Consider the following 26,793-nt stretch of genomic DNA (forward strand, 5'->3'; position numbering starts at 1 on the left):
TGCTGCTCTTCTGGTCCTGGCTGTTAGACAGAGTGGGAAGAGATGGTTGTATTCAGAATCCTGAGTGTCCCTCTGTAGAAGAGGCAAAACAAGTATTTTGCCCCTACTTACTTTCCAGGTACTGTGCTGTAGCAATCTATCTTCCCTAAAGCTTCACTTCTGAGTGGGGTAATATTCATCTCTGTGTTGGATCTTGACCCTTCCTGAGTATATATGAGGAGCAACTGGTTTCCTAACAGTGCTTGCCTTTTTCAGAAGAGCTACATACCTGAAAAATCCACTGAGATCAGTGTGTGACTAGCTGAGGATCCAACTTTTATGACTTCAGAACGAGCTGTCAGGTTGGCTAAGCAGTAGTGTCTGCATATATTGATGAGGCTTTCTGTCTTTCCTCAACATGGTAAATATTCCTGATAATCCACTTCCCATTTTAAATTAGAAGGTAGACTTCTTTAAAATATTTATGTGCTTAAATATCCTTTTTTTTTTTTTTCCTGGGTGCTAAGAAAATGCTGGAAATGCTTCTGCTGCCTTCATGACCTTGTACTTTCAGTGATTATTTAGAAAATTCTGTTGTGGCAATTAATGAACTTACAGCATACCCACTAGTTTAAGTGTCACTGTAGATGATGAAAGTAGATACTGAACATTCCTTTTGCTTTTTCTGTTTTGCTGTACATTGTTTATCCTTGAATAGAAATAAGTGGAACTTGACTGTTTGCCCAGATTTGCAGCTGGTCTCTAAAGGGAGAAAAATGTTAAGCTCAGCAGTGAGTTTGGAAGTTACCCTGCTTGCACCATCTGTCTGATGGCGCAGTACAGTGTTGTGCGGTGCAGTGGTGGAGCTTCAGTAAACTGTGATCCCTGCACAGGAGTAATTGTTTTTTCAGCGGCATAGAGCAGAAGCACATGTTGGTAGTGACTTGCTATCTGTGAGGTCAGTTTCCACTGTGGAACTGAAAGTGGTGTTGAGGGTTGGGGAAGAGTAAAAGGGAGATAAGAACTGGTGAAGAATGCAATAGCAGTAAGATGCTTGCTTCAGATGGTTCCTAAGGTGGGACCAGGGGCAGCTGAAACAGTGGTGAGGGCCCTTCTGAAAGAGTAGCTGGTGCTGTTGCCAGCAATTCTGTAAGATGGAAACACTGTGGCTGTGGATGCAGCCCCTGTGTCACCAGGAAGTGCTCTGTGGATGCAGCCCCTGTGTCACCAGGAAGTGCTCTGTGGAAGAACAAGTTTGGCCATTACAATGCCAGTAAGAACCCCATTTTTCATCACTGATGAAGGCCAACAAACATAAGATCAAAGAGTGATTTCAGTCAGCAAGGCATGCAGCAGTGGCAGTGTCAAGTCCTGTGGCTGAGCGCTGGATCGAGGTGGATCGGGGGTTCCCAGAGCCAGGAGAGCTTGAGCATAAGCTAAGAGACTTGACAGGAGCCAACAGAGAGGCTGACCTGGCTTGGGCATTGCAAGGAGTAACTGCAGCAGATTTAAAGGGCCCTGGGGAGCACAAGCAACCAGGATGTGGCACAGCAGTCTGCACAGGAGGGTGTGCAGGGAGGGCCCTGCACCCTGCTTGTAGGCTCACAGCCCAGAGAAGTGCTCTGCCAGAATGGTGTTCACTCTCCTCACAATTAAAACCAGGGTTTCAACAGAGAAAGCTCCTGAGCTGTCTGAAGCTTCCACCCATATGGAGCCGGTAAGGGACGAGACTTCAGTACAGGAGGTAGATTGCAATGAGTGCTCAGCCCTTCTGCAGAAAAGGAAGTACCTGCATAAGGTGTGCACAGGCTGATGATCTGTTGTGTCAGGTGGCTGAGTCACAGAAAACAGTTAAAAGGCTGTGCAGTATTAGAGGGGCTAGATACAGATAGATGGGTGGTTTCAGAACCATGCTCCTGTGGCAGACACCACAGAGAATGAGGTACCTTGGACCCTGGTGACCCACAAAATCAGGATTCTAGTTCAGTCCCAACCTCCAGCATTACAACCAAAAGCAGCTATGAAGCTTTTAACACCTGTAGGCACCCATGAGCAAGGTCTGAAGGGAGAAACTCTACCAGCATGGTTAGTGCTCGTGATGGGTGACTGCTTAGGGGCACTGAGGCACCCATCTGTCACCTGACAGGAGGCACATGAAGTGTGCTGCCTTTGGGAGCTAAAGTCCTAGATATTGTTAGAGGGTGCCACAACTTGTCAAGAGCACAGCCTACTGCCCACTGCTACTTGTTCAGGTGGGCACAAATGACACCACAAGCTGGAACTTGGGCAGAATCAAGGAAGACTGCAAAGCCCTGTGGGTGCAAGCGAAAAGTACTGGTGTCCAAGTTATCTTTCTCCTGTTTTACCAGTGAGAGGAAAGGGTGCAGCCAGAAATAGATGTATAATGCAAATCTACTCTGGCTTTGTGACTGGTAGTGCCGAGCACCTTAAGTGTGTGTAAGAGATCCTCTTGCACCTCTCCTGGGAAACCTGCATGCTCGTTTACTTCTCCAAGTGGAGACTCTGGGCATCTCTCCTTTCTGAACTAGAGTTAGGCAGGGTTGTTTAAGGACAGTTAACTGTCTTGTATGGGGGGTGGGAAGACCCTGTAGCTATTGTGTGCTGGTGTTTACTTGTGTTGGAAAGCTTGTAAGCCCAGGAACTGCAATTACCAGTGTGCTGCCCTTAGGTTGTCACATCAGCCTTTACTGAATGGCCATGTGAATAGACATGCTAGTCTGATTCGAAATTTCTGTTAATGTTCTCCTTGATAGCTGTCAACTAGCCTGGGATCTTAATGCTGCTGGGAAGAAGAAGGTTCTGCTGTTCCTGCTTTCTCATTGTTCAGTGGGATATAGGATCATTACACATGGATACTCTTATTTCAACCTTTGTGTCTTGCAATGCATCAACTGTTGCAGCTTATTACCAGAATATAATGATTGCCCCACATTTTTGAACTTTTTAAGGTTGTCTTGCACAGTTAAGATGATTGTTGCTCAGTCTACTCAAATATTCTATCCAGGTGTTTAGCTTATGGTAAATAAAGAGAAACTTTGACAAAAATTTATCTGTTGTGGATTTTCCTTTGCTCCTCAGCATGCACAGGGAATTCAGCTATGTTAGAGCTCTTACTGTGTGACAGTTCAGGGCTTCTTTAGACGTGTCCACATTCCAACTTCTAGAAAAGAGCAACCTGGCTTTCATCAGTGCAAGCAATGCTTTAAAATGGTAGCTGCTCTGGCCTTTAAATAATTTTTCATATTTGTTTTGAATGTGCTGTGTTGTGGCCTCTACCAGAGTGTTAAAAAGGGTGTTAAGAAACTGAATTACACATGAGAACAGGAGTTGCCTCATCTGTTAAAGCAATCTTAATGTTGGTAAACTGTTATGGGGTGTGGAGGCAGAATGACATTAGTATCCATGAAGGGAGTATCACCATTGTAAATCATGACCTAAGTGAAATAAAGAGGTGTGGAAGGCCAGGCATCATGGAACATAACATAGAAATCTATTGAGTACTTGGGATTTCTGCTGTGTTGCTAGGGGTCCAAACAGAGATGTACAGGAGTTCTCCTGGGACAGCAGAGGCAGCACTCTTTGTATGTAATCATCATATTTTATTTATAGCAGAAAAGAGGAAAGCCCATCCCCACATAGGCAGGCAACAGCTAAATACTGCATTACAAGTAAATAGGTCTTTGTGTTACTTCTCTGGGGACTTTATACATATTATCACTTTCTATTTGTGAGTTGAGCTGCATTCCAGCCCATGCTGTCATTCTCATCTGTGTGGAGGTTGTCTGTGCCAGCTTTACTTCATCTGACATTCTGTAACCATGAGCAGTTGTCTCCTATGATAGTGCACGTTAGATGTGCTGGTCAGTCTAAGCTTCTGCACCATTTCCGTTTTTCATTTGAGAAGGCCTTTAATGCAAACCTAATGAGATTATGGTTCATTTACTCTTGGGTTCCAGGCTAAGTTTGCAAGGGTAAAGAGCATTTGAGATTGTAGCTTATTCCAAAGAGAGGCTGACATTCCTATCAAGTCATAGCTCTCTAGAAAGGCGAATTAGTTGACTAGATAGCTCCAGCAGTCTCACCCTTGCTGTAAAATGCTGTACTGCAGATAATTTTTTTTTTTACTAATTTTCGTACCACTTTGTCACCACTGTATATTTATTTTCATGTACATAAACATTCTGTAAATGAAGTAAAAATAGGATGAGAGAGAATAATGAGAATAATATGAAATGCCAAATGTTTATTGAACTATATGAAGCAACAAGTAACAGATGATGCTTGTGAAATAGCTGAGTATTTTCATTTGGCTTTTTTTTGGTCTCTTCTGTGTAGGAAATGTAAATGATACTGTTCTACAGTTATCTTTGTTAACACCTTGATCTGTGTACTTACCCTGGAGAAAGAAACGATGAATGAAGAGGGTATATCACCAATGTGGTAGTGTAAGCAGCCTGAAGCATAGCAACCAACAGGCACTGCTTTCTAAAGGTCTCAAATCTGGGCTGTGCTGTTCAGAGCATCCCTACTGTGGGGAATATCCACTCTAAACAAAGTGTGCAGCCTTTCTGGTCAAGGAAATAAGCTTTACTTGATAGATTTTTGCGTGCTTCCTGGTAAAAGCCTTGACACTTGGCAAATTCTAATGTGACTCTTCACAGCTCTGGCCATGTCTCAGCACACTTTAGCACATGGCAAAGCATGGATGTAAATCCTAGAGTAACCAAGGGGTGATGCTTCATCTTCCTGACACTATGAATAGAAATCTTAACCCAAAAGCAACTTTTTAATCTGAAACAAGGCTGCCTTTTCCCTTTATTTATTTATTTTTAATTTTCACGCCTATTAGTAGATGTGCGTGCTTATAAAACATGAATTAAGATAGAGCAGGCTTTGCTTTTGAGGTTAAAGTGAATTCCTCAAAAATTCTGATTATGAATGTTTGCTTTGGTTGCTGGGAAGCAATCATTACTGTCTAATGTTGATCAAGCATTCTTTGGATTTATTAAAAAGCAGAACTATGATTGAAACTAAATAATGCAAAGATGGAGAATGTAAGCTAAATATGACTGTCAATATCATTGTAAACTTTTTAGTTCTATTCACTTAGATGTATAGATGTTTTCATTCTTTTACTTAAACAACTGGATTGGCCTGTTGGAAAACGTGAAGTCTTTAGGAAAAGAACACTTACACTTCATTTACTTTGTATTTAGTAAACTTATTACAGCAAGGTAAGCGTACCATAAATGCTTTCAGATGCAAAATTACAGATTTCAGGAATATTTAAATAATACTAAACCTTAAGTGTTCATTAATCTGAAATACTTGAGTGATTATGTATTTACAATTCCCTCAAAACCTTTTTTTTTTCCTGCTGATAAAATATAAGAAGTGTTTTGCATAAGAAAATGGTGCATAACAAATTAAATGTAGGTGACCAGCTGCAAGGCACTGGTTGGAAGTAGTGAGGAGCTGAACAGTTTTTAAGTAAATACGGAATTAGATTGCATAATCCCCCTGATGCTTAAGTGCCATTAATAAACTAAATGCACTTGTAAAAGCAAGAATGTTGCAAAGCAAGAGGTCAGTCTGGATTTAAAAAAAATCATTGGATTTTTGACTGGTTTGTGTATATAAAATCAAAGGAACTGGATGTTATTTTTAAGTAGAGAAATAAAAACGTGTGTAAATGAAAATTGGGAAGAGGGGAATGGAGAAAAAGAAGCTAATGCTACTTGATCTGATACCAAACCATCTGGCAATATGCTGCCAAGTCATTATGTATCATTTATATGACTCAGTGCTAATTAGATGTGTGCAGATTATGCAGACTCCTTGTGCTTTCAAGGTTGGTAGAATGTTTAAAAAAATAATACTTGCAATATTAGCATGACATGTACTTGTTAAGAATTTCTGACTATAATCCAGGCCATTTTTTCACTGGAAAATATCCCAAGCACTGCAAAGACTTAATTTGACTTACTAAAAAAGAAAAAAACAACCCCCCACCAATATTAATACCGGTTATCTTCTTTATAGACACTAAGAAATTAATTTCTTTTTCACTAACTTGCTGAAAATATATTTACTAAGCAGTTAGGTCTGAACAGCACAAAAATGTAACTGATTAGATAGATATGCATACACTATAGGTTACAGTAAGCATGCTTTAAGAGAGCATGTAATAAAACATCTTTTAAAAGACTGTGTTTGTGGTACTGGGCCCTTGCACATACAAATCCAACACTTGCATGTTGTTTTTTCTCTTGAAAGAAATATGTGTAATTTCTCTGCTTGAATTGTCACATCAACAGCTGCCACAAATGGAGTACTAGGAAAGTTTCCTTTGAGCATTTGCAGCATGTCTATAGCTAGAATATAGCACAGCTATAGTTAGAATAAATTGACTATTGTAAACATATGACAAGCTTAAGCATGCTGCCACAGAAGTCTGTCAATAAAATGTATTTTTAGAATTTCAAACTTCAAGATGTCTTCATATGAAAGCTGCAAAAATCTGTTTGACAGACTATATGGATATTCTATTCATATAATTTGCATATATGGAAAATAAAAGATCAACAGGCTGACCTCTTGAGCTCCAGCTCCTTTTCCTCAAGGAATGTCTCAAAGGTGGTACGTACAAAACTATGAAAATTATTCTTTTGAGGAAAAAAGTAATAACGTGCTTGACTTAGAAATATTATATGTATTCCGGAAATTTAGGGCCTATGAAGGAAACATGTTTATTTGTTAGGTGACCATAACATTCAGTTATGAATGTGCTAAAAATAAGACAGCACAAACCCATAGTTGTCTAAAGGATTAACAAGCACGAAGAAGTAATATTTGAATAACTATCAGGATATTCCACTACAAGGGTATAGATCTTAAGACTACATTTTGTGATGTCGATACTTGTGCAAATATAAGTGTGACTTGTTATGTCTTTCTTGTATTGCTCTGTGTGGTTTCTTGTATTTATATTTATAAATGATTTGGAAGAGTTGAAGTTAACTCTTAAGAGCTGGCATCATGCTTTATGGTGCTCAGCAAAGTGGTGTAAGTAATCCATTGTTCAGATTTACTTAAAGACTTAAAATTACTTATACAAGAAAAGGGTGTATGCTTATAACAGCATTATTTTTTATTTTAGTAATATAATATTCTTCTAGTAGACAGATGAGAGCAAAGTTCAGAACAAAACTGAGATGTACGTTTTTAACAGTGACTGTCATTAATGAGCTTCTGGTAAACTTTTCCAATATGATAAACTTATTTGAATTCTTTATAGTTACAGATAGCTGCTCTTCTAATAAGTTACTGGCTTTTGAACATGAGCTAGATTCAGGGCTTTGTGGATGAAAACTGCATTGTTCTGCAAGAGACTTGATTTCAGTAGTGAAGTCCATGCACTGCTTGGAACAAGCTGAAGACTGATCCCTATGAGAGGCCTCAACTGAGTGGGCCCAAAGGTGTGAAACTAAAATAATGAGGACCTTAGGAAAATGCTGGTTAATGTGTTTTGACAGTCTAAATTTACCTGGGCTGTGCTAATATCTATTTTACAGAGAATTCAAACTGGAAACCAAAGAAATATTAAATATTTACCTGTTTTGAATTTTACCACATCTGTTATTCTGATGTCTGAGCCAAGCCTCAGCATACAGGTATGATTACTAATAAGCATTACAAGAGTTTGTTGGGGTTTTTTTTTGGTTGTTGGTTGTTTTTGGTTTGGGTGGGTTTGGGGGGGGGGGTGTTGATTGTTTTTGGGGTTTTTTTGTTTGTTTGGGGTTTTTTTTTGCTTGTTCTGGAATCAGTAAAGAAAAACAAGATCATGTATAACTTCTGGACATTGGGTGGCACCATTGCCTCACGTAAGCTACCATGTCGATGCCTCCTAGCTTCAGTATTACAGGGTTGGCTCAGCTCCCTTTTTGCCTTTCTCATAACTGTATAAGGCAAGTCAAAAAGCAGTCATCTTGCTTTAAATGGGAGTGGATTTTTTACCAAGAACTGATGTTGCTTAATTTAAGGAACTGCTGTTTGATTTCAAGTGCTAATCTACAGATCTGTGAAGCTCTTAACTGAAATGGAAAGATACTCTTTACAGGCAAGCTGCCATTGTGGGTGTGTGCCCCAGCCAGCCTGTTGGGAAGCTCTGCACTAATTTAAAAAGCAGGAACAGCACCTGTGTGTTCTATTGTTTTTAATAAAACTTCAGTTTAAAATTTCTTTTAATTAAGAGCCAATTTGCTCAGTGCCATGGCTGTTTAGACCCAGCCCATTGTATCTCCTGGGTGGCACTGGGAATGAGGAGATGGAAGAGGATACTTAGGATTGGTGGTGTTTTCTGTAAAGCTATGTAAAGATCTCTTTATTTCTCTTCAGCAGCATAGCATACTTGGCATGTCCACAGTGCAGTTTGCTTAAATGAATGGGTTTGATTTATAACTTTTTATTTGGGGGGTTTTGGTAATACTTTATGATTTTGACATCAATCTCTTAAACTTTTTTCCTCTGTGCCATGTTCATTTGATGTTGCTGTATTTGGTTCTGTACCACATGTGACATTCTGTGTTTGGTTTCTTTTTTTTTTTTTTTTTGATCTGGTGCCATTTGACTTTCTGTATCAAAAGCAAAATAAAATAATCCTAAGGGAGCAACTGCTCGTGGGCATAATCTAAAACTGCTTTGAGGCAAATACAGCCTGTGATGGGTGCAATTGCTCTGAAGTGGCTCTTAAGGGCTATTTCATAACTGAAAATTTCTGGTATGAGGAGTGCTCTGGTTCCTACTGTCAGTTTTGCTCAATAAGCTCCTCACCCTGTTAATTGTCCCAGATCTTGTTTTCTCTTACCCCTGTCAACAGTACAAAGCAGATGAGCACCTTTGAGATCAGAATGCAGAATTACTTTTCAGATGTAATGAAATACTCTTTTTTATTGCACAGGGATGTTTTTGTGATTTTGTTCATGTCAGGGACTGGTTATTAGGTGACTTTATTCATGAGCAAGGATGGTTGGCAAGCTCATAATTGAATCATTTTACCTTTAATGACTGACCTTTCTGCAAAATAATTATTTTTAAATGCTGCTTTGCCTTAAGTGGGGACACTCAACAGGCAGCAAATACCAACTTCTGTCCTTGGAATCACTTTATAAGCCCAAAGTTATAGACTGATTTTTTAGTGTGTGTCAGAAGGTGTCATTTGCTATTCATCTCCCTACCATCACAGAAAAAGACATTAATTTAGCCTGGAAAGGACCCCTTGAGTTAACCTGGTCTAATGCCCAGCTCAAAACAGGACTCTGGAGGTGCTAAGGCTCCTATCTAGTAGGTTTGGAATGTCTCCCAGGATGGAGATTCTTCAGCCTCTGGACAAACTTGTCTCAGTGTCATTTACTGTGAGAATGAAGACCTTAAGCCCACTGTAGGAGAGGATCAGGTTCAAGATCATATTAGGAACCTGAATGTGCACAAATCCATGGGACCTGATGAAATCCATCCGCAGGTCGTGAAGGAGCTGGAGAATGAAGTCAGTAAGTCACTGTCCATCACATCTGAAAAATCATGGCAGTCAGGTGAAGTTCCCCTCAACTGGAAAAAGGGAAATATAACCCCCATTTTCAAGAAGGGGAAAATGGATGACCCAGGGGATTACAGACCAGTCAGTCTCACCTCTGTACCTGGCAAAATCTTGGAGCAGATTATCTTAGAAAGCATGCTAAGGCGCATGAAAAACAACAAGGTGCTTGGTGACAGCCAGCATGGCTTCACTAAGGGCAAATCCTGCCTGACCAATTTGGTGGCCTTCTATGATGGGGCTACAGAACTGATGGACAGGGGTAGAGCAGTTGATGTCATCTACCTGGACTTGTGTAAAGCGTTCGACCTGTCCCGCATGACATCCAGGTCTCTAAATTGGAGAGACATCAATTTGATGAATGGACCACTCGGTGGATAAAGAACTGGCTGGATGGCCGCACACAAAGAGTTGTGGTCAATGGCTCAATGTCCAGCTGGAGACCAGTAACGAGTGGTGTCTCTCAGGGATTGGTGTTGGGACCGGTCTTGTTTAACATCTTTGTTGCTGACATGGACAGTGGGATTGAGTGTGCCCTCAGCAAGTTTGCCGATGACACCAAGCTGTGTGGTTCGGTTGATACGCTGGAGGGAAGGAATGCCATCCAGAGGGACCTTGACATGCTTGTGAGGTGGGCTGATGCCAACCTTATGAAGTTTAACCATGCCAAGTGCAAGGTCCTACACCTGGGTCGGAGCAATCCCAGACACAGCTACAGGCTGGGCAGAGAAGAGATTTAGAGCGGCCCTGTGGAGAAGGACTTGGCAGTGATGGTTGATCAGAAAATGAACATGAGCTGGCTTCAGTGTGTGCTCACAGCCCAGAAAGCCAACTGTATCCTGGGCTGCATCAAAAGGAGCATGACCAGCAGGTCAAAGGAGATGATCCTGCCCCTCTACTCTGCTCTCATGAGACCTCACTTGGAGTATTGTGCACAGTTCTGGTGTCCTCAACATAAAAAGGACATGGAACTGTTGGAACAAGTCCAGAGGAGGGCCACGAGGATGATCAGGGGACTGGAGCACATCCTGTATGAAGATAGGCTGAGAAAGTTGGGGCTGTTCAGCCTGGAGAAGAGAAGGCTGCGTGGAGACCTCATAGAAGCCTTCCAGTATCTGAAGGGGGCCTGCAAGGATAAAGGATAGGGACTCTTTATAAGGGACTGTAGCAACAGGACAAGGATTAATGGGTTTAAACTTAAATAGAGGAAGTTCAGGTTAGATATAAGGAAGAAATTCTTTACTGTAAGGGTGATGAGGCACTGGAATGGGTTGCCCAGGGAGGTTGTTCACCTCCATCCCTGGCAGTGTCCAAGGCCACATTGAACGGAGCCTCGGGTGTTACAGTTTAGTGTGAGGTGTCCCTGCCTATGGCAGGGGCGTTGGAACGATCTGCGCTTCTTGGGTTTACTATCAATAAAAGCTGTGAGATAGAATATCCCAAAGTCTTTGTTAAGCATAGTTCAGATGTTGCATCCTCCTAAGGATTTTTTTTTTATTTTTTTCCTGCCAAATTGGCATGTCATCATGAGTTTTGAGTTGGTTCCTGGACTGTCATAGCTAACAATGCAGCTGTAATGAGGTAAAACAGAATACATGGAAGCAATTTGTGAGATGTGCGACATCTTGAGACAATAATCCTGACAACTGATGTAGGTTAGTCAGTGCTTGAGTGACCATGTTACTTACAGCTCATCAAAACAGCAGGAAAGTTGAAGACATTCAGAGGACATTATTTGATCACTCACTGTCAGTGTTCCTTGAGCACCTTTTTTTTCCCTGCTTATATGACTTAGCACACAGCAGAGAAGGGCAGGTGATTCTTCATGCCACTGTTTCCTTGCTTGTAGGAATAGAAGCAAGGGAAAGTAGTCAACAAGGCTGCTAGGCTCTTTAAAATATACAGAAGCATTCTATTCCTATATGGTTTTGCTCCATTAAATCCCTTGCTGTTAATCTATACACTCTCAGTTGACAAGGTAGTATTTTCAGAAATTGATAAAAAGACACTATCAGGTAGTTTAGGACTAGCATTTTGTATTTTCAAATAGCTGAACTTGCAGGGAAAATATAAAGAGTTCAGGCATGCTTGGCAGAGGGAGTTCTGTGTCAGATGGAAGCAGTAGGAGACCAAACAGGAGAGAGTATGAAGTCTGACAGCTGTTTTAGGCAAGCTGTTCATTTGACCAAAGGAGTGGGCAATATGCCCTTGACTTATAATTGGAGACTGAAAAGTGTTATCCTTGTTTCTCCTTGACTGCAGTACAAAGATAGGAGCATAAATCATCTTCTTCTTATCCTCTGACAGCTGCAAGAAATCAGAATAATGCTTTCCCCCCCAGTTTTAACCTGGCTGCTATTTGTCTGCAGATACTGCTTCTGAAAAGAGTTTATACAATAGCTTTTCAGGAGAGTTGTACTAAAAATACAAATGAAAATATAAAATTTATAAAATAAAAATAATAATTTATAACTGAACCTTCTTGTCAGTATCATATGGGATTAAATAATTTCAGTCAGTTCTGAACCTAGATAAAACTAGATAAAATGAATTGATTTTTAAAATAATCTCATGAAGTAAAACTGGAGACGAACACTGAGTTTCCAAAAGTAGAAAGGGAAAATTTTACCATTGCACAAGATTGAATGTGACAAAGTATTAGTAAGAACTTAAGGATAATAAGGTCCTTCCCACAGGACTCTGACAGTCTGAATTCCTTCTCTGATACGATAGGTTAGTACAGTAATTTTCAGGTAGACTGGATAGTCTTGTAGTAAGTTTTTTTTGACAGGTTAGAGCTACTGTAGTAAAAACAAAGCCAAAGAGGAGGTAGAATTTTAGGAGTGCAGAATGACTAAAGCCAACACGGTATCTTCGTGTAGCTGTGGAAAACATCTGAGGATGGCCTAAGATCTTGTCAGTAAAAGTTAATGTCTAACCAATATGGCAAGAAAGAATGAGAATCAGATTCTGCAACTTAACTATGCTTAACTGATTCTTAACTGATTCTGTGGGAAGGAGGGATAGCTGAGTTACTCACTGAAGTGTAGGAAAAGAAGTGGGAAAGGTGTCAAGCAGGGTAGGGGGGAGGGAGAGAGGGAATTTAGTTTCTGGGTTCACCTTCCAAAGGATTCCGGATTCTGAATACCAGGCTTGCTTCTCTCCCACAGACCTATTGATTTACTGCTACTGTGTGTTTTAAACCACAAATTTAAGAAATACTAACTTGATAAGGCTGCAGCTATAGGTTATATTCTTTGTGCTACCTGAATAATAACAATTTTAGACTTCCTGCAGAGCTGAGATTATCCAGTCAGAAATTTGAAGGTGTGGTGTATAAGGGAGACTGAAACACTGACATCTAAGCATCTGTCTTAAGGCATTTTTGGGATCTTTGTTAAGTTTCACAGTTTGATAGGTCTCCTGCTTCTCATCTGTGGCTTAGTCTGTAATGGCTCAGAGTTGTTAAAATACCTGTGTCCTCCTGTGCTACCCTGAGTGTATATGCTCTGCCTCTTGGACTATCTTATAAACCTCAGAAAATACACCACCTAAGGTGTTTTCAGTGTTTCTGTGCAGGATAACACAGAGGAGCTGTTAGGTGGGCATTATTTGCCCCATCTCTGATCCATCTTTACAGTCTTCTAAGAATTTGTGAATGATCAGTTAATGCCCAGTGGATTTCCAGGTCCTTTCTAAAGCATGTGTAATCTAATAACAGCAGTCTCTGTCATGAGAAATTGCTTGGTTGGACCCTGTCCCCAGGACTCTGCTATAGCCTCAGACTTGTTCTCCATAAGGTTTTGATTGAGTGCCCTAAGACTTACCTCAGGATGGAGTTTTCAGATTTTAAGTGCAAGTGGTCCGCAGATTAACCCAGGAAGGAGGGAGACTAAACTCAGACTACCTTGTGGGCTACCACAGGGGTTGACTGGATCTCCCTTGGTGGGTTGGTTGTCAGGCTTACAGCACACATGTGCTCCGATACTGCAGCTTTATCAGTTCTGAACAAGGAAGGTCATGTCCCAGGCCAAGTGTCACTGACCAAGTCCTGTCTACATCACTCGGTCCATTGTCAGTTTCTCCTGCAAAGAGCTACTTAGAGTGGTCTGAGTGGGATAAGGGAGTGTAGCTAAAAGCTGAGCAGTGCTGTCTATCACAGCTCCCACGCTTGAGCTCACTGTCCAGCATCTGAGAAATGTAGATTGGGTATTATCTGGATGTTGTGTTCCTAATGGAATGGAATTACACTCTGGAGTACCTGAAAGCTGTGAAATTCTGTTACCAGATGCATATTCTGATTAAAAAAGGAATCGTGTGATTCTGAACCCGTTTGGATTGGTGTTGCTGATTTCCTCAGGAATAGTCATAGTTTAGAGTTATGGCCCTAGTTACATAACTTGTCAAGTAGGCCAGAGGTCAAACTGCAGCAGCCTAAGGAAGAGCTGGAACAGAACTTGACTCCCATGGTGAACAGGCATGTCTCTGATGAAGGGACCTCGCTATGCCATCCATTGAAAGGATCTGCCTGAGTACACAGTCATTCCTGGATTAGTTGAACTTTTTTCAAATGGTTAACACAACAAAGTAGTTCAGTCAAGTTCTCAAACTCACAAATTGCTGTTGTGTCTGGTTCATAATGTCCCTCTTCTCCCATACTGTAGTCCTTCTACAGGAACAGATGACAGCAATCGAGAGTATCCCAAATCACTGCTGGCTGCCTGCACACAAGGGCAAACCATCTCTGAACCATGTGCCAGTCTGGCCAGTCTTAAGTGTTGTCACCCTGTCACCTGTCTCTGAACTACTCCCACTGTTCCCTTTTTGTCTGATAGGGTAATCTGAGTATTTTGTTCTGAGCTAGAAAGTTTGCTTGTCCCTTGGTTGATGTAAAGGGATAGGTGAATAATACATTAGCCCAAATGGCACAGCTGGAATACAAGTAAGGTTTGTAGATATTGCGGGAATTCATCTTTATGCTTGGTAAAATATAAATACTTGCCATAACATCAAGCTTACCTTTCCATTGGGGCTACAGATTCTTTGAATTTCTTTTTTTTTTTTTTTTTGGTAGCCATTTGATTCATGAAAAAGGCTAAAGGTGTAAGGACTTACATTTACCATGCAAATAATTCTGTTGATCTCTTAACTACTTATGCACATAAAGTGTTTTCAGGACCAAAATCGTAGGTGAAAAGTTGTCCCCATTCCAGTCACTGACAATTCTCAGTTACTGAAACATTGCTTTGTCTCTCGCATCAAATTGTCAAGCAGAAGTAAATCAGCAAAGCTTCACAAATCCATAAGAAAAAAACAACCTCAGAAATTTTAGAGGCCTCAGTGCTACAATTTAGGATACCTCCTACAATTTATTTCCTCCTTCCTCCTCCCTGCCCTGAATATAGGATTATAGTGCTATTTTTCTTAACAGTTGGAGAACATTAGGTTTGGTGATGGAGTTCCATATTTCTAGGGAGGTTGCTACAATGAAATTTCTCTTATATTTGTGAGAAACCAAACATAGATTACACCTCAGCAAAAGGTTGTAGGTTTGTTTTTTTACTGACTTGCTGCACAGGGAAACATTTGACCATGGGTGTATCTTAATCATTTTGAAAGTGAAAAGCCTAATGTTAATCCTAGCTGTTGTGGGCATGATCTTTGTGATGTGAATACTTCTGGCAACCAGCACATTACAGGGAAATGGGAGAAAGAGCAGGAAACAATGCTGGAACTTACAAAGGAAAACAAATGCAGATGTACATGTGAATCCTCCTGCTTAACACCTTTTATACTGTTATAAGCATAGAAATGGAAGGATAACTTTTTGTTCCTGGTAGTGAGCATGCATGTAGAATCAGAGGGAGAAATGTAGTATGAAAGTTCTTATTTAAATTGCACTAGAATTATTTTTCTTGAGGCCAGTAACTTCTTTAGTGATTCAGAATGTCAGCAACAAGCACTAGTTCTGTAAGGCAAGTAACAAGCTGTGGTAGCTCACTTTTGTCTCCTGTTTTTCCTCTCTATTCAACCCCCTGCAATATAAGAGAGGTAGCAAATATATAAACCAAGTCTAACACCCCAAGGCAGTCTGGCTGATCTATTTCTGTTGAGAAAGTTTTAGTGTGAAGTCTGCTACCAGGTTACAGTGATATAAATGTGCTTGCCTGAACTTGCAGTGAGAATTATCATTTATCACTGTGGAAAGATTTCCATTCATCTTCAGAATTCCCTCTCTGGCATGCCTAAGGTACCCTATTGTATGCACTTCATCTGTCAGAAAAAGAATGCAGTAGATCTAGAAGCTGCGGAGTTTTGAGGAAAGGTCCAAGCTAGGTCCCATGCTCTTGGCCTTACTGGATTAAACATACAGGAAGTTTAGGGCTGACCTGGGCACTGCATTGTTTGTCTCCAGTGAGATCAGGGTGTACTGAATGGCTGGGCTGGTAGGAGGGTTCTGCGTGGAAAGTATTTGACAGATACAGACCCGGCTGGGATTCACGTCTGCGCATACCCAATGTGTAAGGAAACCTATGGGCACCGGCTGTTACGTTCAAAATCACTTTTAAGGGCAAAGAGGTATGCCTTGAGTAAGGTCAAGAATTTCTTGTTACTATAGTTTAAATATGAAGAATCTGTAATTATTAATACAGGTCTAATTGCCATGGAAAAAGGAAGAGTGGCAGTGCAGTGCAAATTTTATACACACTGCTGGGTTTTTCCTCCTTTTCCTGCTCACCCTTCTCTGGCTCCCCAGCATCTGGACGTTGAGGTTCTGTGGTCTGGGGTGTACAGGTGGATGTCGCAGCAAGCTGTCAGCATGTCAACTGCTTCACTGGGACAGGTTTGACGTTCCTGTGGAGGGTTTCTTCTTCCTTGCTCCAGGATCCATGTGGGGTATTTTTTTTCTTTGCAAACAGGTTTTACACTCTTGATCTTTCTTCGTTCATATGCAGCTATTCTGTCAAAATTTCCTGCCTGTATTGTGACATTTATGCATGTCAGGTACTACTTCTTTGTTTCCCATTATCACTAAAGCCAGTTTTGTGCAGCTCCTGGTCTGCGTTTCTTTATGGGTGGTGTTCCCTATGGGTGAGCTGTGTGCAGCTGTGGAGTCCTCTGGTGCCAAGGCTGTGGCCTGCTCATGTTGAGTGTCCGCACTCAATGATGCCCCTCATGTCTCCACTCTTGGTTGCACAGACTTCAACCTAGAAACCCTGTCTGCGGACTTTCTGTGAAGTCAATGTCGCGTTGAGAATTAAAGTTGTTATTGGTTTGGTACCAGCAGCTGGATGGTCAGTCACGGCTGCGTAGAGCTATGATCACCATGACAGTACCGGGTGCCCTGTTCCGTCCCTAAACCGGCCGGGGCTGCCGGATCTCCGGGTGCCCGGGGACTGCCCGGCACGGGGGTGGGGGGGAGCGCCTGTGCCGCTGCTGCCCGCCAGAGGGCGCCGCGGAGCCGCTCCGCCCCGTCCCTCCCCCCGGCGGTGGCGGCCGGTTGTGCCGGGCCCTGGCGGGGGGGCGGCACCGCCAGCAGCCGGAGGCCGCTCGTCCCGCTCCTGTAGCAGAGGCGGGCCGGCGGGCACACCGAGCCCCGCTCCCCGGACCCGGCCGTGCGCCTCGGCGGCCCGTGGCGACATGTCTCGGGAGCCCGGCTGCAAGCGCTGGCTCCTCGCTGCATGCGCTCACCTCTTCTTCCTTCTCCCGCTGCTCCGCACCCGGGGTGAGTGGCCGGGGGCTGGACCGGGCCGCCATAGCGAGGTGAAGGGAGGAGAGCCGAGGAGCTCGGCCGCTCTGCTATGATGTTGAGGGGAGGAGAGTACGGGACGGAGCTGGAGAGCTGGGGGTGCCCTGGAGCAGCCGCTTCCTCGCTCGTCCGTCCCGCCCCGTGGGGGAAGCGGGCGGGCAGACGGCGGAGCCCCATCGCCGAAGTTTGTTGGAGAGCCGGGCTGCAGCCCGGAGCGGGCGGCGCGGGCTCCCCTCAGCGGCCCCTGCTCACGGAGCCGGTGCTCCCAGAGCCCGCACCGCTCCCCGTCCTCCGGGCCCCCTTCCGCACGGTGCGCGGGGAACGGGGCGGCCCTTCTGTCCTGGGCGGCGCGGGGCAGCGGACAGCCCTAGCGTGGAGCCCGGCCCTCGGGGGACAGCTCCTGAGGTCAGGGGGATCTCCACTGAAGAGCCAGCTAGCACCCACTTGTGCTCGGGTTGGGATCAGCACCTCTCTGAGAGGAGTTGCTGAGGGGGGGTGGAAAGGCAATATGGCCTGGGTAAAATGTCAGCGTAGAGAAAAAACACCGTATTACTGTGTTCTAGAGATACTCTTAACGTGTCTAGCCGGGTGGGAGAAGATGAGAAGGGTTAGTAGTGTGTCGGCAGTTGGATCGCTACAGGCTCTTGGAGTCAGGAGCTGTTGCCGTGAGTGTAAGAGAGAGGAACAGATACATCTGTTCTGTTTCCCGTTATTTCTGTTCCTGAATGCTTCCATCTCTGTCAGCAGAGGCTGGTCAGTTTGTTCTGAGCTGCTGGATTTGTTTCTCTTCCTCTCCTGTGGCTTGTGGATCAAAATCCTGCAAGGGAAACTTGGTACAAGTAAATCCTGATTCCAGCAAAGTAAAACAGTGATATTTTGATTTTTCTAATGTAAACCCCTTTTTCTTTCACCTATGCAGCTTGGGCTTTGGAGGAGATCTAATACTCCACTGCTCTCCTAAAGCTGTATTTCATTCTTTCCAGGATGAGTAGTTTTGCTCCAGTGCTTCAGCAAGGTACTGTAGCACGGGTAACCTTGAACAGATTGTCATCACAGTCAGAGAATAGCAGCTTCAATTTTCCCTGTCTATGTATGTATTTATTGTACATACATACATACCCACCCGCAGGCAGAAGGCAGCAATGGTGAGCTCTTGCTTGTGCAATTACCTCTTGTTTAGTAGGTCTCAATTAATGCTGGTATACAATTTGTTCACAGGACATTTGCTGCAGTATCATGGTTTGCTTGTAGTTTTAAAAGTATCTTTTTAAATTAAAGTATTTTCTTTCCTAAAAACCCCATGCTTTTGAGACAACCAGTCAGCCTTGCTCTTGGAAAACAGAAATAATCTGGATTACATTTTGCAGAACAAAATAGCGTGTATAATGGCAGTTCAGTCATTTCATACATTGGGGCTTGCAGGTGGCAGCTTGAAGAATGGGAGAACGTATTCAGATGATATTGTTTGGTCTTAATTCTAGACAATCATAAGGGATAATGATGATGCTTTTACTGCTTTTCTTTGCTTGCCTTTATAATAAAGATAGTGGTGTACACAGCACTCATTTAGGCACTTCAGTGGTTTGCAGTGGTGATTTCAGCTGCCTTCTTCCCATGTGTGCCATTAGTGTAAAGAAGTAAAATGAGTTGCTTTTATGACAAGCTTCAGATGCTGGAAATTTACCCGCATCACCCCCTCCACCTCCTCCATCCCTCTTTCTTTAAACTGTAATTAAAAATATAAAGAAATTATATTTTAGATGTTTTGTCTATACAACATAATCAGTGGCTTTTATTATTTGAAGTGGTTATTATTAGTCAGGGGTTTACCGTACATAAGTCATAGAATCGTCACTTTTTTGTGGCTCATTTAAACTGACCCACAGCCCTGTGAGGTGTTTGGAATGACTTTGGGGTCAGTCAGCTCCAAATCAGACTGTAAAAGAGGAAGATAACAGAAGTGTTGCCTTTCTGCTTCAAATGGATTTTGTCTGGAAAAATGAACTCCTCAGTTTTTAACATCCTTTGCACTCAAAGGATGTAGACCTTTGGAATTGTTGGAAAGGGTAGTACTGAAGAAAGGATTGCATCTACATTTATAATGCGGTATTATATCACTATATATATTTATACAGTATACTGTATTTTAATACCACAGTATTTACATCCATTTTCCTAATAGTTTGTTGGCACATATGCCTGCAGTTCTGCCACTAAACAATGATAATAAACGATTTTTACATTCTCACATTATAAGCAAGTCTGTTTACTTGAGAAAAATAAATAGGAATTGAAGCTCCTTCCATTACATTCTCTGATTAAATTTCTGGGTTTTGAATGGAAAATCCAAAATGTTGTCTAGCTTTTTCAGTGGATTTTAGTTCTACTTTCAAAAGAAATAAAGATAAGGATGATGAAAATAAAGAGCTTTATTTCTAAAATTTCTTTCCTTTTCCTACTTATCCTCAGTTTTTGAGCATTTAGCAAAAGGAGGGGAGGGCTGGCAGTTGGCACATTCAGTTTATCGCTGCTTGTGCCAGATGATGTGAATAGCTGTGTGTTAGCAAACTTCAATGTATGCAGTTCATCAAATAATGACATAACAAAAACAAAATTAAGAGGTGCATTTAAGACAGTGCCTTGTTGGATTTTTTTTCTGCTTTAGAAAGCTTTGTTTGCAGGAAATGGTGCAGTTAATCATCTAGCCTTTTTGGTTACTGTGATGTCTAGCAGCTTGAACTTCTACCAGCTAATCAGTTCCTTCTCTCAATGTTTTCCCTGTGCTCTGTGGTAAGTCAGTGGTCCCTCTGAGCTATGCTTGCACTTCATCAAAAAACTCAAAGGGACTGGAGGAAATCCTGGATTTAGCAAAGGTACCTCTAGCTCCAGAGATTGGTATGTGTCTTGGGGAGTTCTGTACTGAAAGAAATCTGTTGCAGTTGTCCGAATTAATGTTTGGAAAGTTACTGTTTTGTTATAGGAACATCTAATAGCTCCCAGACATAGATCATGCTTGTTTGTGCATGTGCATTTTACAGACAACAAAAAGATATCCTTGCCACAGAGAGTTTACTTTTCTACCTGTGTTGTACAACTAATCTGGTCATGTGTAATTGCATGTGTGGTTAGAATTCTTCTATCTGAGGTCTCCTCCTGGGCATGCCTTTCTCTTGGGAGTGAATTGTGGGTGGATGAATTAATCTTAGAGATGTCCAGTTGTGCTCAGGTACTGCATTTCCTACCTATGCTGTAGCTCCTTTGTTGATCAGCTGTGTGCCAGCCACATTTACCACATTCTTCTGATGCCACCTTTTTCCCAGTAAATCCTTAGAAGAGGGTACTTACTTCCAGGCTGAGATATCATGTTGCTCAGACAGAACAGTCCTGGCCATAACTTAGTAAGACTTGAATTTACTCCACAAGTGCATCCCAGTTTACTTCTTAAGACTGCTTTACTCATGTCTAATTATGTGTGCAGAGTAGATTTGCTAATAAGGTAGTAGAGGGGCCACAGCATATTTGTTGTTGAAATAAATTCATACAGTCTGCCTTAGTGAAAAGCTTGGTTGCTGCTGTGTGAGGACTGGAGGATTTTCTTCTGGTGTCTTCAGGGGTCTGCTAATCTGTTTAGTGAATGGTTCTTCAGTAGTTTAAAAATAGTCTGAACAGTTCTGGTCTTATTAAAATGTACTAAGTGGAAAAAGTCTTCCTGGAATTTTTAGTGTAAAAGATAAGTTGTTTTAATATGTTTATTTGTTGGAAAAGAAGGGGAGGCTGCATGTCTGAAATCACTGGGAATAAGAGTAGTGGTATAGAGAGACACTTCAGCGTTCATCAGAGATATTGATTTGTTTAATAAATGATATGTGGGAGTGTTGAAGTTGCGCTGTGTCAGGACAGCTGCAACAGAAGTAATTTTTAGCCAGGCATGTTCAGTCTACCACTGTCCTCAATACAGAATGATTGATGTGGAAGGTAGTCCAGGAGAGCTGGTTGATTTTTCCAGGTTCATCTCCTGCAAGCTCAAAAATGATCCATCCCCATGTGCAGGAAGGCAAGCAAAGATGGCAGGAGGCATGGACAAGGAGCTCAAAACCCAGACGTGAAAAGGAAGCATGCAAGAGGTGGAAACAGTGTCAAGTCATTCCAGGAGTAATATGGAGACAGTGTCTTGAGAGCGCAGGTATGCTGTTAGGGAAGCCAGAACCCACGTGGAGTTGAATCTGGCAAGGTATTTGACTTGTGAAAAGCAAGAAAAAGGGCTTCTACAGGTGTATCAGCAGCAAAAGGGAGGCTAGGGGAAAATGTTTCTGAATCTGGGGAGAGTCTTGGTTAAAAGAAGAAAATGAAAAAGTGTGAGGAACTCAAAGCCTTCTTTACCTTGGTCTGTACGGGTAAGACTCACCTTTGGCAGTCCCAGGCCCCTGAAACACATGGGAAAGTCTGGAGCAAGGAGGATTTACTCTCACAGGAGGAGGACCAGCTCAGGGGACATTGAAACAAACTGGACGTGCAGAAGTCCACAGGACCTGATGGGAGGCACCCACAAGAGCTTGAAAGTGTCAATGCAGGCCACTCTTGGTAATCTTCTAAAGGTTGTGGTGGCTGAGGAAGATTCCTGAAGGATAGAAGAGAGCAAATGTTGCTCTTGTCTTCAAGGAGGGCAAGGAAACGAATCTGGGAAAACTATAGGTTGGCCAGTGCCATCTCAATCCCTGGGAAGGTGACAGAGCAGATAGTCCTGGATACTATTACCAACCAAGGAAGGACAAGGCAAATATGAAAGGACAAGAAGGTGACTGGGAGATGTCAGGATGTTTTTATAAAGGCCTGACCAACCCAAAAGACTTCAGTGATGAGAGGAGTGCTTTCATGAAAGTGGGGAAAGCAGAGGACATTATCTCAACTTTAGCACAAAGTTCAATACTGTATCCTGTAATGTCATACACAAACTGATGAAGTATGGGCTAGATATGTGGACAGTGAGGTGAATAGGAAACTGACTCACTGGGCTCATGGGCTCTGATCAGTGGCATGGTGCACTCTAGGGTTGATTATGGCTGCAGTAGTGTTTAATCTCTTCATTAATGGCCTGGGCAGTGGGACAAGGTGAACCCTCAGCAAGTTTGCAGAGGAATTAGAATGGGTAGGAGGGGTTGATACACCAGCTGGCATTCAGAGGGACCTTAAGGGGCTGGAGAAACAGGCAAACAGAAAACTTGGACAACCAAGTTCAATATAAGGAAATGACAAGTTCTGCCCCTAGCAAGGAAGTCACCCTATGCACCAGTGCACACTGAGGGCACACTGTTTGGAAAGCAGCTTTGCAGAACCTGAGGGTCCTGTTTGGCAACAAACTGACTGTGAACCAGCAGTGTGCCACTGTGGCAGAGATGGCCAGCTCTCTGGGTCTGCATTAGGAAGAGTTTCCAGCAGGTCAAGGTACCTGGATCCTTCCTATCTGCTCAGCCCTGGTGAGGCCCATCTGGGGTATTATGTCCAGGTCTGGGCTCCCCAGTACAAAAGAGACATGGATATACTGGAGTGAGCTCAGCAAAGAAACATGAAGATAATAATGGGAGCACCTGAGGTATGAGTTGAGGCTGAAGGAACTGGAACTGTTCAACATGGAGAGAGAAGGTTCAGGGAGAATTTTACCAACATGTGTAAATACCTAATGGGGGCAGTAAAGAAGACAGAGCCAGACCCTGTGGGGCCTAACAGCACATGAGGTAGTTCATACAAACTGAAACACAGGAAACTCCATTTAAACATGTGTTGGTTTTTTTTTTTTTTTGTTGTTGTTGGTTTTGTTTTTTTTTTTTTCTTTTTACTCTTAAGAGTGATTCAACACTGGAAGAGATTGCTTGGAGAGTTTATGGAATGTATCCTAGGAAATACTCAAAACCTGACTAGGCAATGTCTTGAGCATCCTGCTGTCATGGGAGTTGAACTAGATTATCTTCTGGAATCTTTTTCAACCTCAACAATTCTGTGGTTCTGTAATATGAAGATAAAGTAGGTTGTTAAAATAATCCCCTGAAGAGGAATTAGCTGTGCTCTCAAAAGCATAGTAGCAGTAGGTCTTCCCCCCCCCCCAGGTTATCTGAGTGTTGTTTGATTTGTTTCAAGGATCATGTGCATTAATATTTTATAAATCTTAGAAGCAGTGTGGCACAGGGTTTTGAATGTTGCAGGGAGAGAGGCAGCATCTTTGAGTAACCCTGATCTAATGGGAGGTGTCCCTGCCCATGGCAGGGGGATTAGAACTAGACGATCTTTAAGGTCCTTTCCAAGTATAACCATTCTATAATCTCTTGTCAGTCACAGTTGTTTCAGTTCTCTCGTGTTGTTTCCACAGCCGAAAGTCCTGAAAATTCTGCTTGTGTTCAGTTTTGCAACTAAGCTGAATTTACTAGGGGATGCTTCTTCAGGTTGATACTATGTAATTGCCACATTTCCCAGTGTAACAGTGTTTTGTGTTGATCTTGTAATTAGGATCTTGTAAAGTAGATGATGCGGGTCTGGTTTGCGTAGGGGAAGATATTCCTTATTTGGAGTTGTAAGTACTGTTACGTTGGAAGAGAAGGAGGAAAATGACCAGAACATGCTGTCAGCAAGGGATATGATAGGCATATTGAGGTATTCTCTGTGCACTTTTGAACTAGAAGTTCAAAACATTTGCTTGAGGATAACATCTGGGGGAACACTCCTATTTGTACTCGTCTTTTCTTCTTCCTGGCTAAATGCTTTACTGAAGTGTAGCTATGGTCAACATGAGTCTACTGGTTTAGAATTTTGGGATGTCTGGATCTAGTGGTGTGACTTGAGATTCAAATTAGTCGAGACCTGAAATGTAATTGTGAAACTCAACTCCTAGACACTTCATGAAATTAGGTCTCCAGCTGCAAGAGCATAGGGATACAGCTAATTAGAGATGGAGTGCCACAGCCTTTGGACAATCTTGTCTTCTTGCTTTCCTGCATTCCAGGTTTCTAGCATCTCAAAGGAATTGACAATTGCTATAATTCACTTTAAATTATTATTGGTTGAAATTGCTTTCAAACTTGCAGTGAGACACTTCACTGAATCTGTTGATCTTTTTCTGTCCCAGTTCTTAAGAAACCCATCAACTTGACCATGATGAGTAGTATCTTGAGTTCCTTTCAGATTATAGCAACTTACTTGCATTAGTGTCTCTTTAGTACCTTTAAGAAAAAGACTCCATATGAAGACCCTTAGCAAACCTATGTTAAATGTAACTACTTTTACAAATGAGCAAGGCGAGACGAATTGATTAGGTGACTACATCAACCAGAAAAAACCTCACAACTCAGAACCCTTTTTTATGCTGAATTTTCTAATATGAAGCAGAAGTGTATGTATAAGATGGTGTCAGTATAAAAGGTTTAAGATATAATGCTCAGTCTGTGCAAATTAGCTCTTTGGGGTCTCTGTTCTTTTTTTAAATGTTTGTTTTCTTATACATTAACAAGGTTGATTATTGTTCGAAGATGGCATTCCAAGCATGTGACAGCTATCATAAAGCTTGATAGAAATTTCTGTCAGGTGCTGTCAGTTTCTGTGGTTCCAAATGTAGCTTTGGAACTCCAAATGTAAACCTAAAGATAGAGTCAAGTGTAGGTGTCCCTTTATGCTGTTCTCAAGTGAACTACTGGACTGAACAGATTTTATTGTTTTGTTTCGTTTTAATGGAATTTATTTGTCTTGAAGCCAAAATAAATTGGCTTCATGTCAAAGAGTGATCTTTTCAGGAATGTATAGGAATAGAATTGTCAGGCAGCAAATGTATAAATTCTGTAAGAACGGACTGCCTTATGTTCCTAAGATTATTACAAATATAGTAACATTGGATGTGAAAATATTCCTAAATTTTTTTTTCTTTTGCTGCAGAACTTTGTCAAGTGTGAAAATGAGCTCCTATAAAATGAAAAAAGTCTGCTTTTTCTTTCAGCTTTTGCTGTAATTCCTGAAGGTGCAGAAGATGAGATGGAATTACCAGTGCTGCAGGTAATAAATTTTAATTGCTGGAGCAGGAACATTTGACAGACATTATAAAATCATCTAGAAGACACCAGAGCAGAAGGCTCAACATCTGTGACATTGATTATTTTGATCATTGACTTCAGTGGTACTAAATGTCACATAATGTCTTTCTGTTCTATGTACCATATGAGATACCTTTAATGGGACACAAGTTGCGCTTAGCACTACTCTTCTAGTATTACTAGGATATTTGTTTATCCCATGGATTCTTAGCATTACTGGAATAAACTTACACTTGGTAGTTTTGGTTTCTTATGCTGGATTTGCTGACTTATTCTGATATTTGTGTGAAGAGAAATGGGTTTGGAGGGTTTTGTTGTGGAACAAAATTATAATTTAGAAAACAATTTATTTTCTCTATTCCAGGATCAGCTGAAGAGTGCGTTGGAAACTTACAGTAAAAAAACCCTGGCAATTTCGCATTGCTTGTAAAAGTCGATAGTGTTATTGCTGTTGAGAACAGGTTTTGGGTAGTTTTTATTAGTTCAGACATGGGGTTTACTTTCTTCTGGGTTTTCTTAAATATCTAATACACTGAGAGAGAAATGGCTGCCTCCCTGCTAAATGAGCATTATTGCATTTTGCTGCCCAAGCCGTGGCTCAAGTAAAGCTTGCATATGAAATTTCAAACTAACAGGTTAGAAGTAATGGTCAGAACTAGACTCAGCGTTAAATAACATAATAGGTGTTAGGTGTGTAGGCATCTGTCTCCTTCAGCAGAATTCTAGCTACCTTCTTTTTTTTTTATATGTATATATGCGTAACAGAAATCTATGTATGTATAAAAAAGGCTTAAGGGAGGAAAATTAAAGTCTGGAATGAATCAAGAGTTAGAATCTATAAACACCATTCAGATCTAGTGATCTCACATCAAATGCAATAGAAGCATGGTCTGAGATGCGTGTTTCTGAACAATTTTTGGTGTTGATTATTGCTCAATCTACAGTAATTTTCATAAATGAAAAAAATGCCTTATTGTAAACTGCTGATCTGCTGCAGTGTCTGGGAGACTACATAATGTCATTCTGTTTTCATTACTTGTAAGTTACTGCTTGTCAAATTCCATTACGGTTTTAATCTAGCTGTTTATAATGTTATTATTCCCGTGTAGGATGTAATTTATGAAGGCTTTCCTCCTATTTGGGTGTTTCGAAACCTTCTCTCAGGTGACCTCTTCAGGCCAGAGTACTTTTTTTTTCTCCTTTTTTTTTGTTTTTTTTTTTCCGTAGTTTTAACAGGGAAGTGATAATGAGCAACAATGATTTTGTTTTAAGAAAGGTAACTGTAAAATATGGCTTGTTCATTACACTATGAACACACACACTGTGAGCTATGAACACCACGGAACACACACTGTTTTGTTTGCATAGAAAACTAATCTTCC

At 41.7% G+C, this 26,793-nt stretch overlaps 1 protein-coding gene and 1 long non-coding RNA gene across 3 annotated transcripts in view; both read left to right on the plus strand.

Moving 5' to 3' along the window:
- The first annotated feature begins 4,992 nt into the window (after positions 1-4,992).
- On the plus strand, positions 4,993-7,297 carry LOC133223571 (uncharacterized). The gene is made up of 2 exons (XR_009728609.1): positions 4,993-6,680; positions 6,868-7,297. It is a non-coding gene; the product is annotated as an uncharacterized LOC133223571 (long non-coding RNA).
- A 9,787-nt stretch (positions 7,298-17,084) lies between these two features.
- B3GLCT (beta 3-glucosyltransferase) overlaps positions 17,085-26,793 on the plus strand; it is a 51,918-nt gene continuing 42,209 nt past the window's right edge. Inside the window, exons 1-2 of one of the 2 annotated variants that reach the window (XM_061374633.1) lie at positions 17,085-17,318; positions 25,318-25,373. In XM_061374633.1, the coding sequence (XP_061230617.1) occupies positions 17,234-17,318; positions 25,318-25,373 (141 nt within the window). In that variant the 5' untranslated portion in view covers positions 17,085-17,233. Of the gene's footprint in view, positions 17,319-21,356; positions 21,526-25,317; positions 25,374-26,793 lie in introns of those variants that run through there. The other variant, XM_061374632.1, reaches the window with a different exon arrangement.

This window comes from Neopsephotus bourkii, unplaced genomic scaffold, assembly GCF_033783945.1.
Source record: "Neopsephotus bourkii isolate Nb327-2 ecotype Australia unplaced genomic scaffold, CSIRO-AGI_Nbou_v1 NB_1638, whole genome shotgun sequence".
Classification (NCBI taxonomy): Eukaryota; Metazoa; Chordata; class Aves; order Psittaciformes; family Psittacidae; genus Neopsephotus; species Neopsephotus bourkii.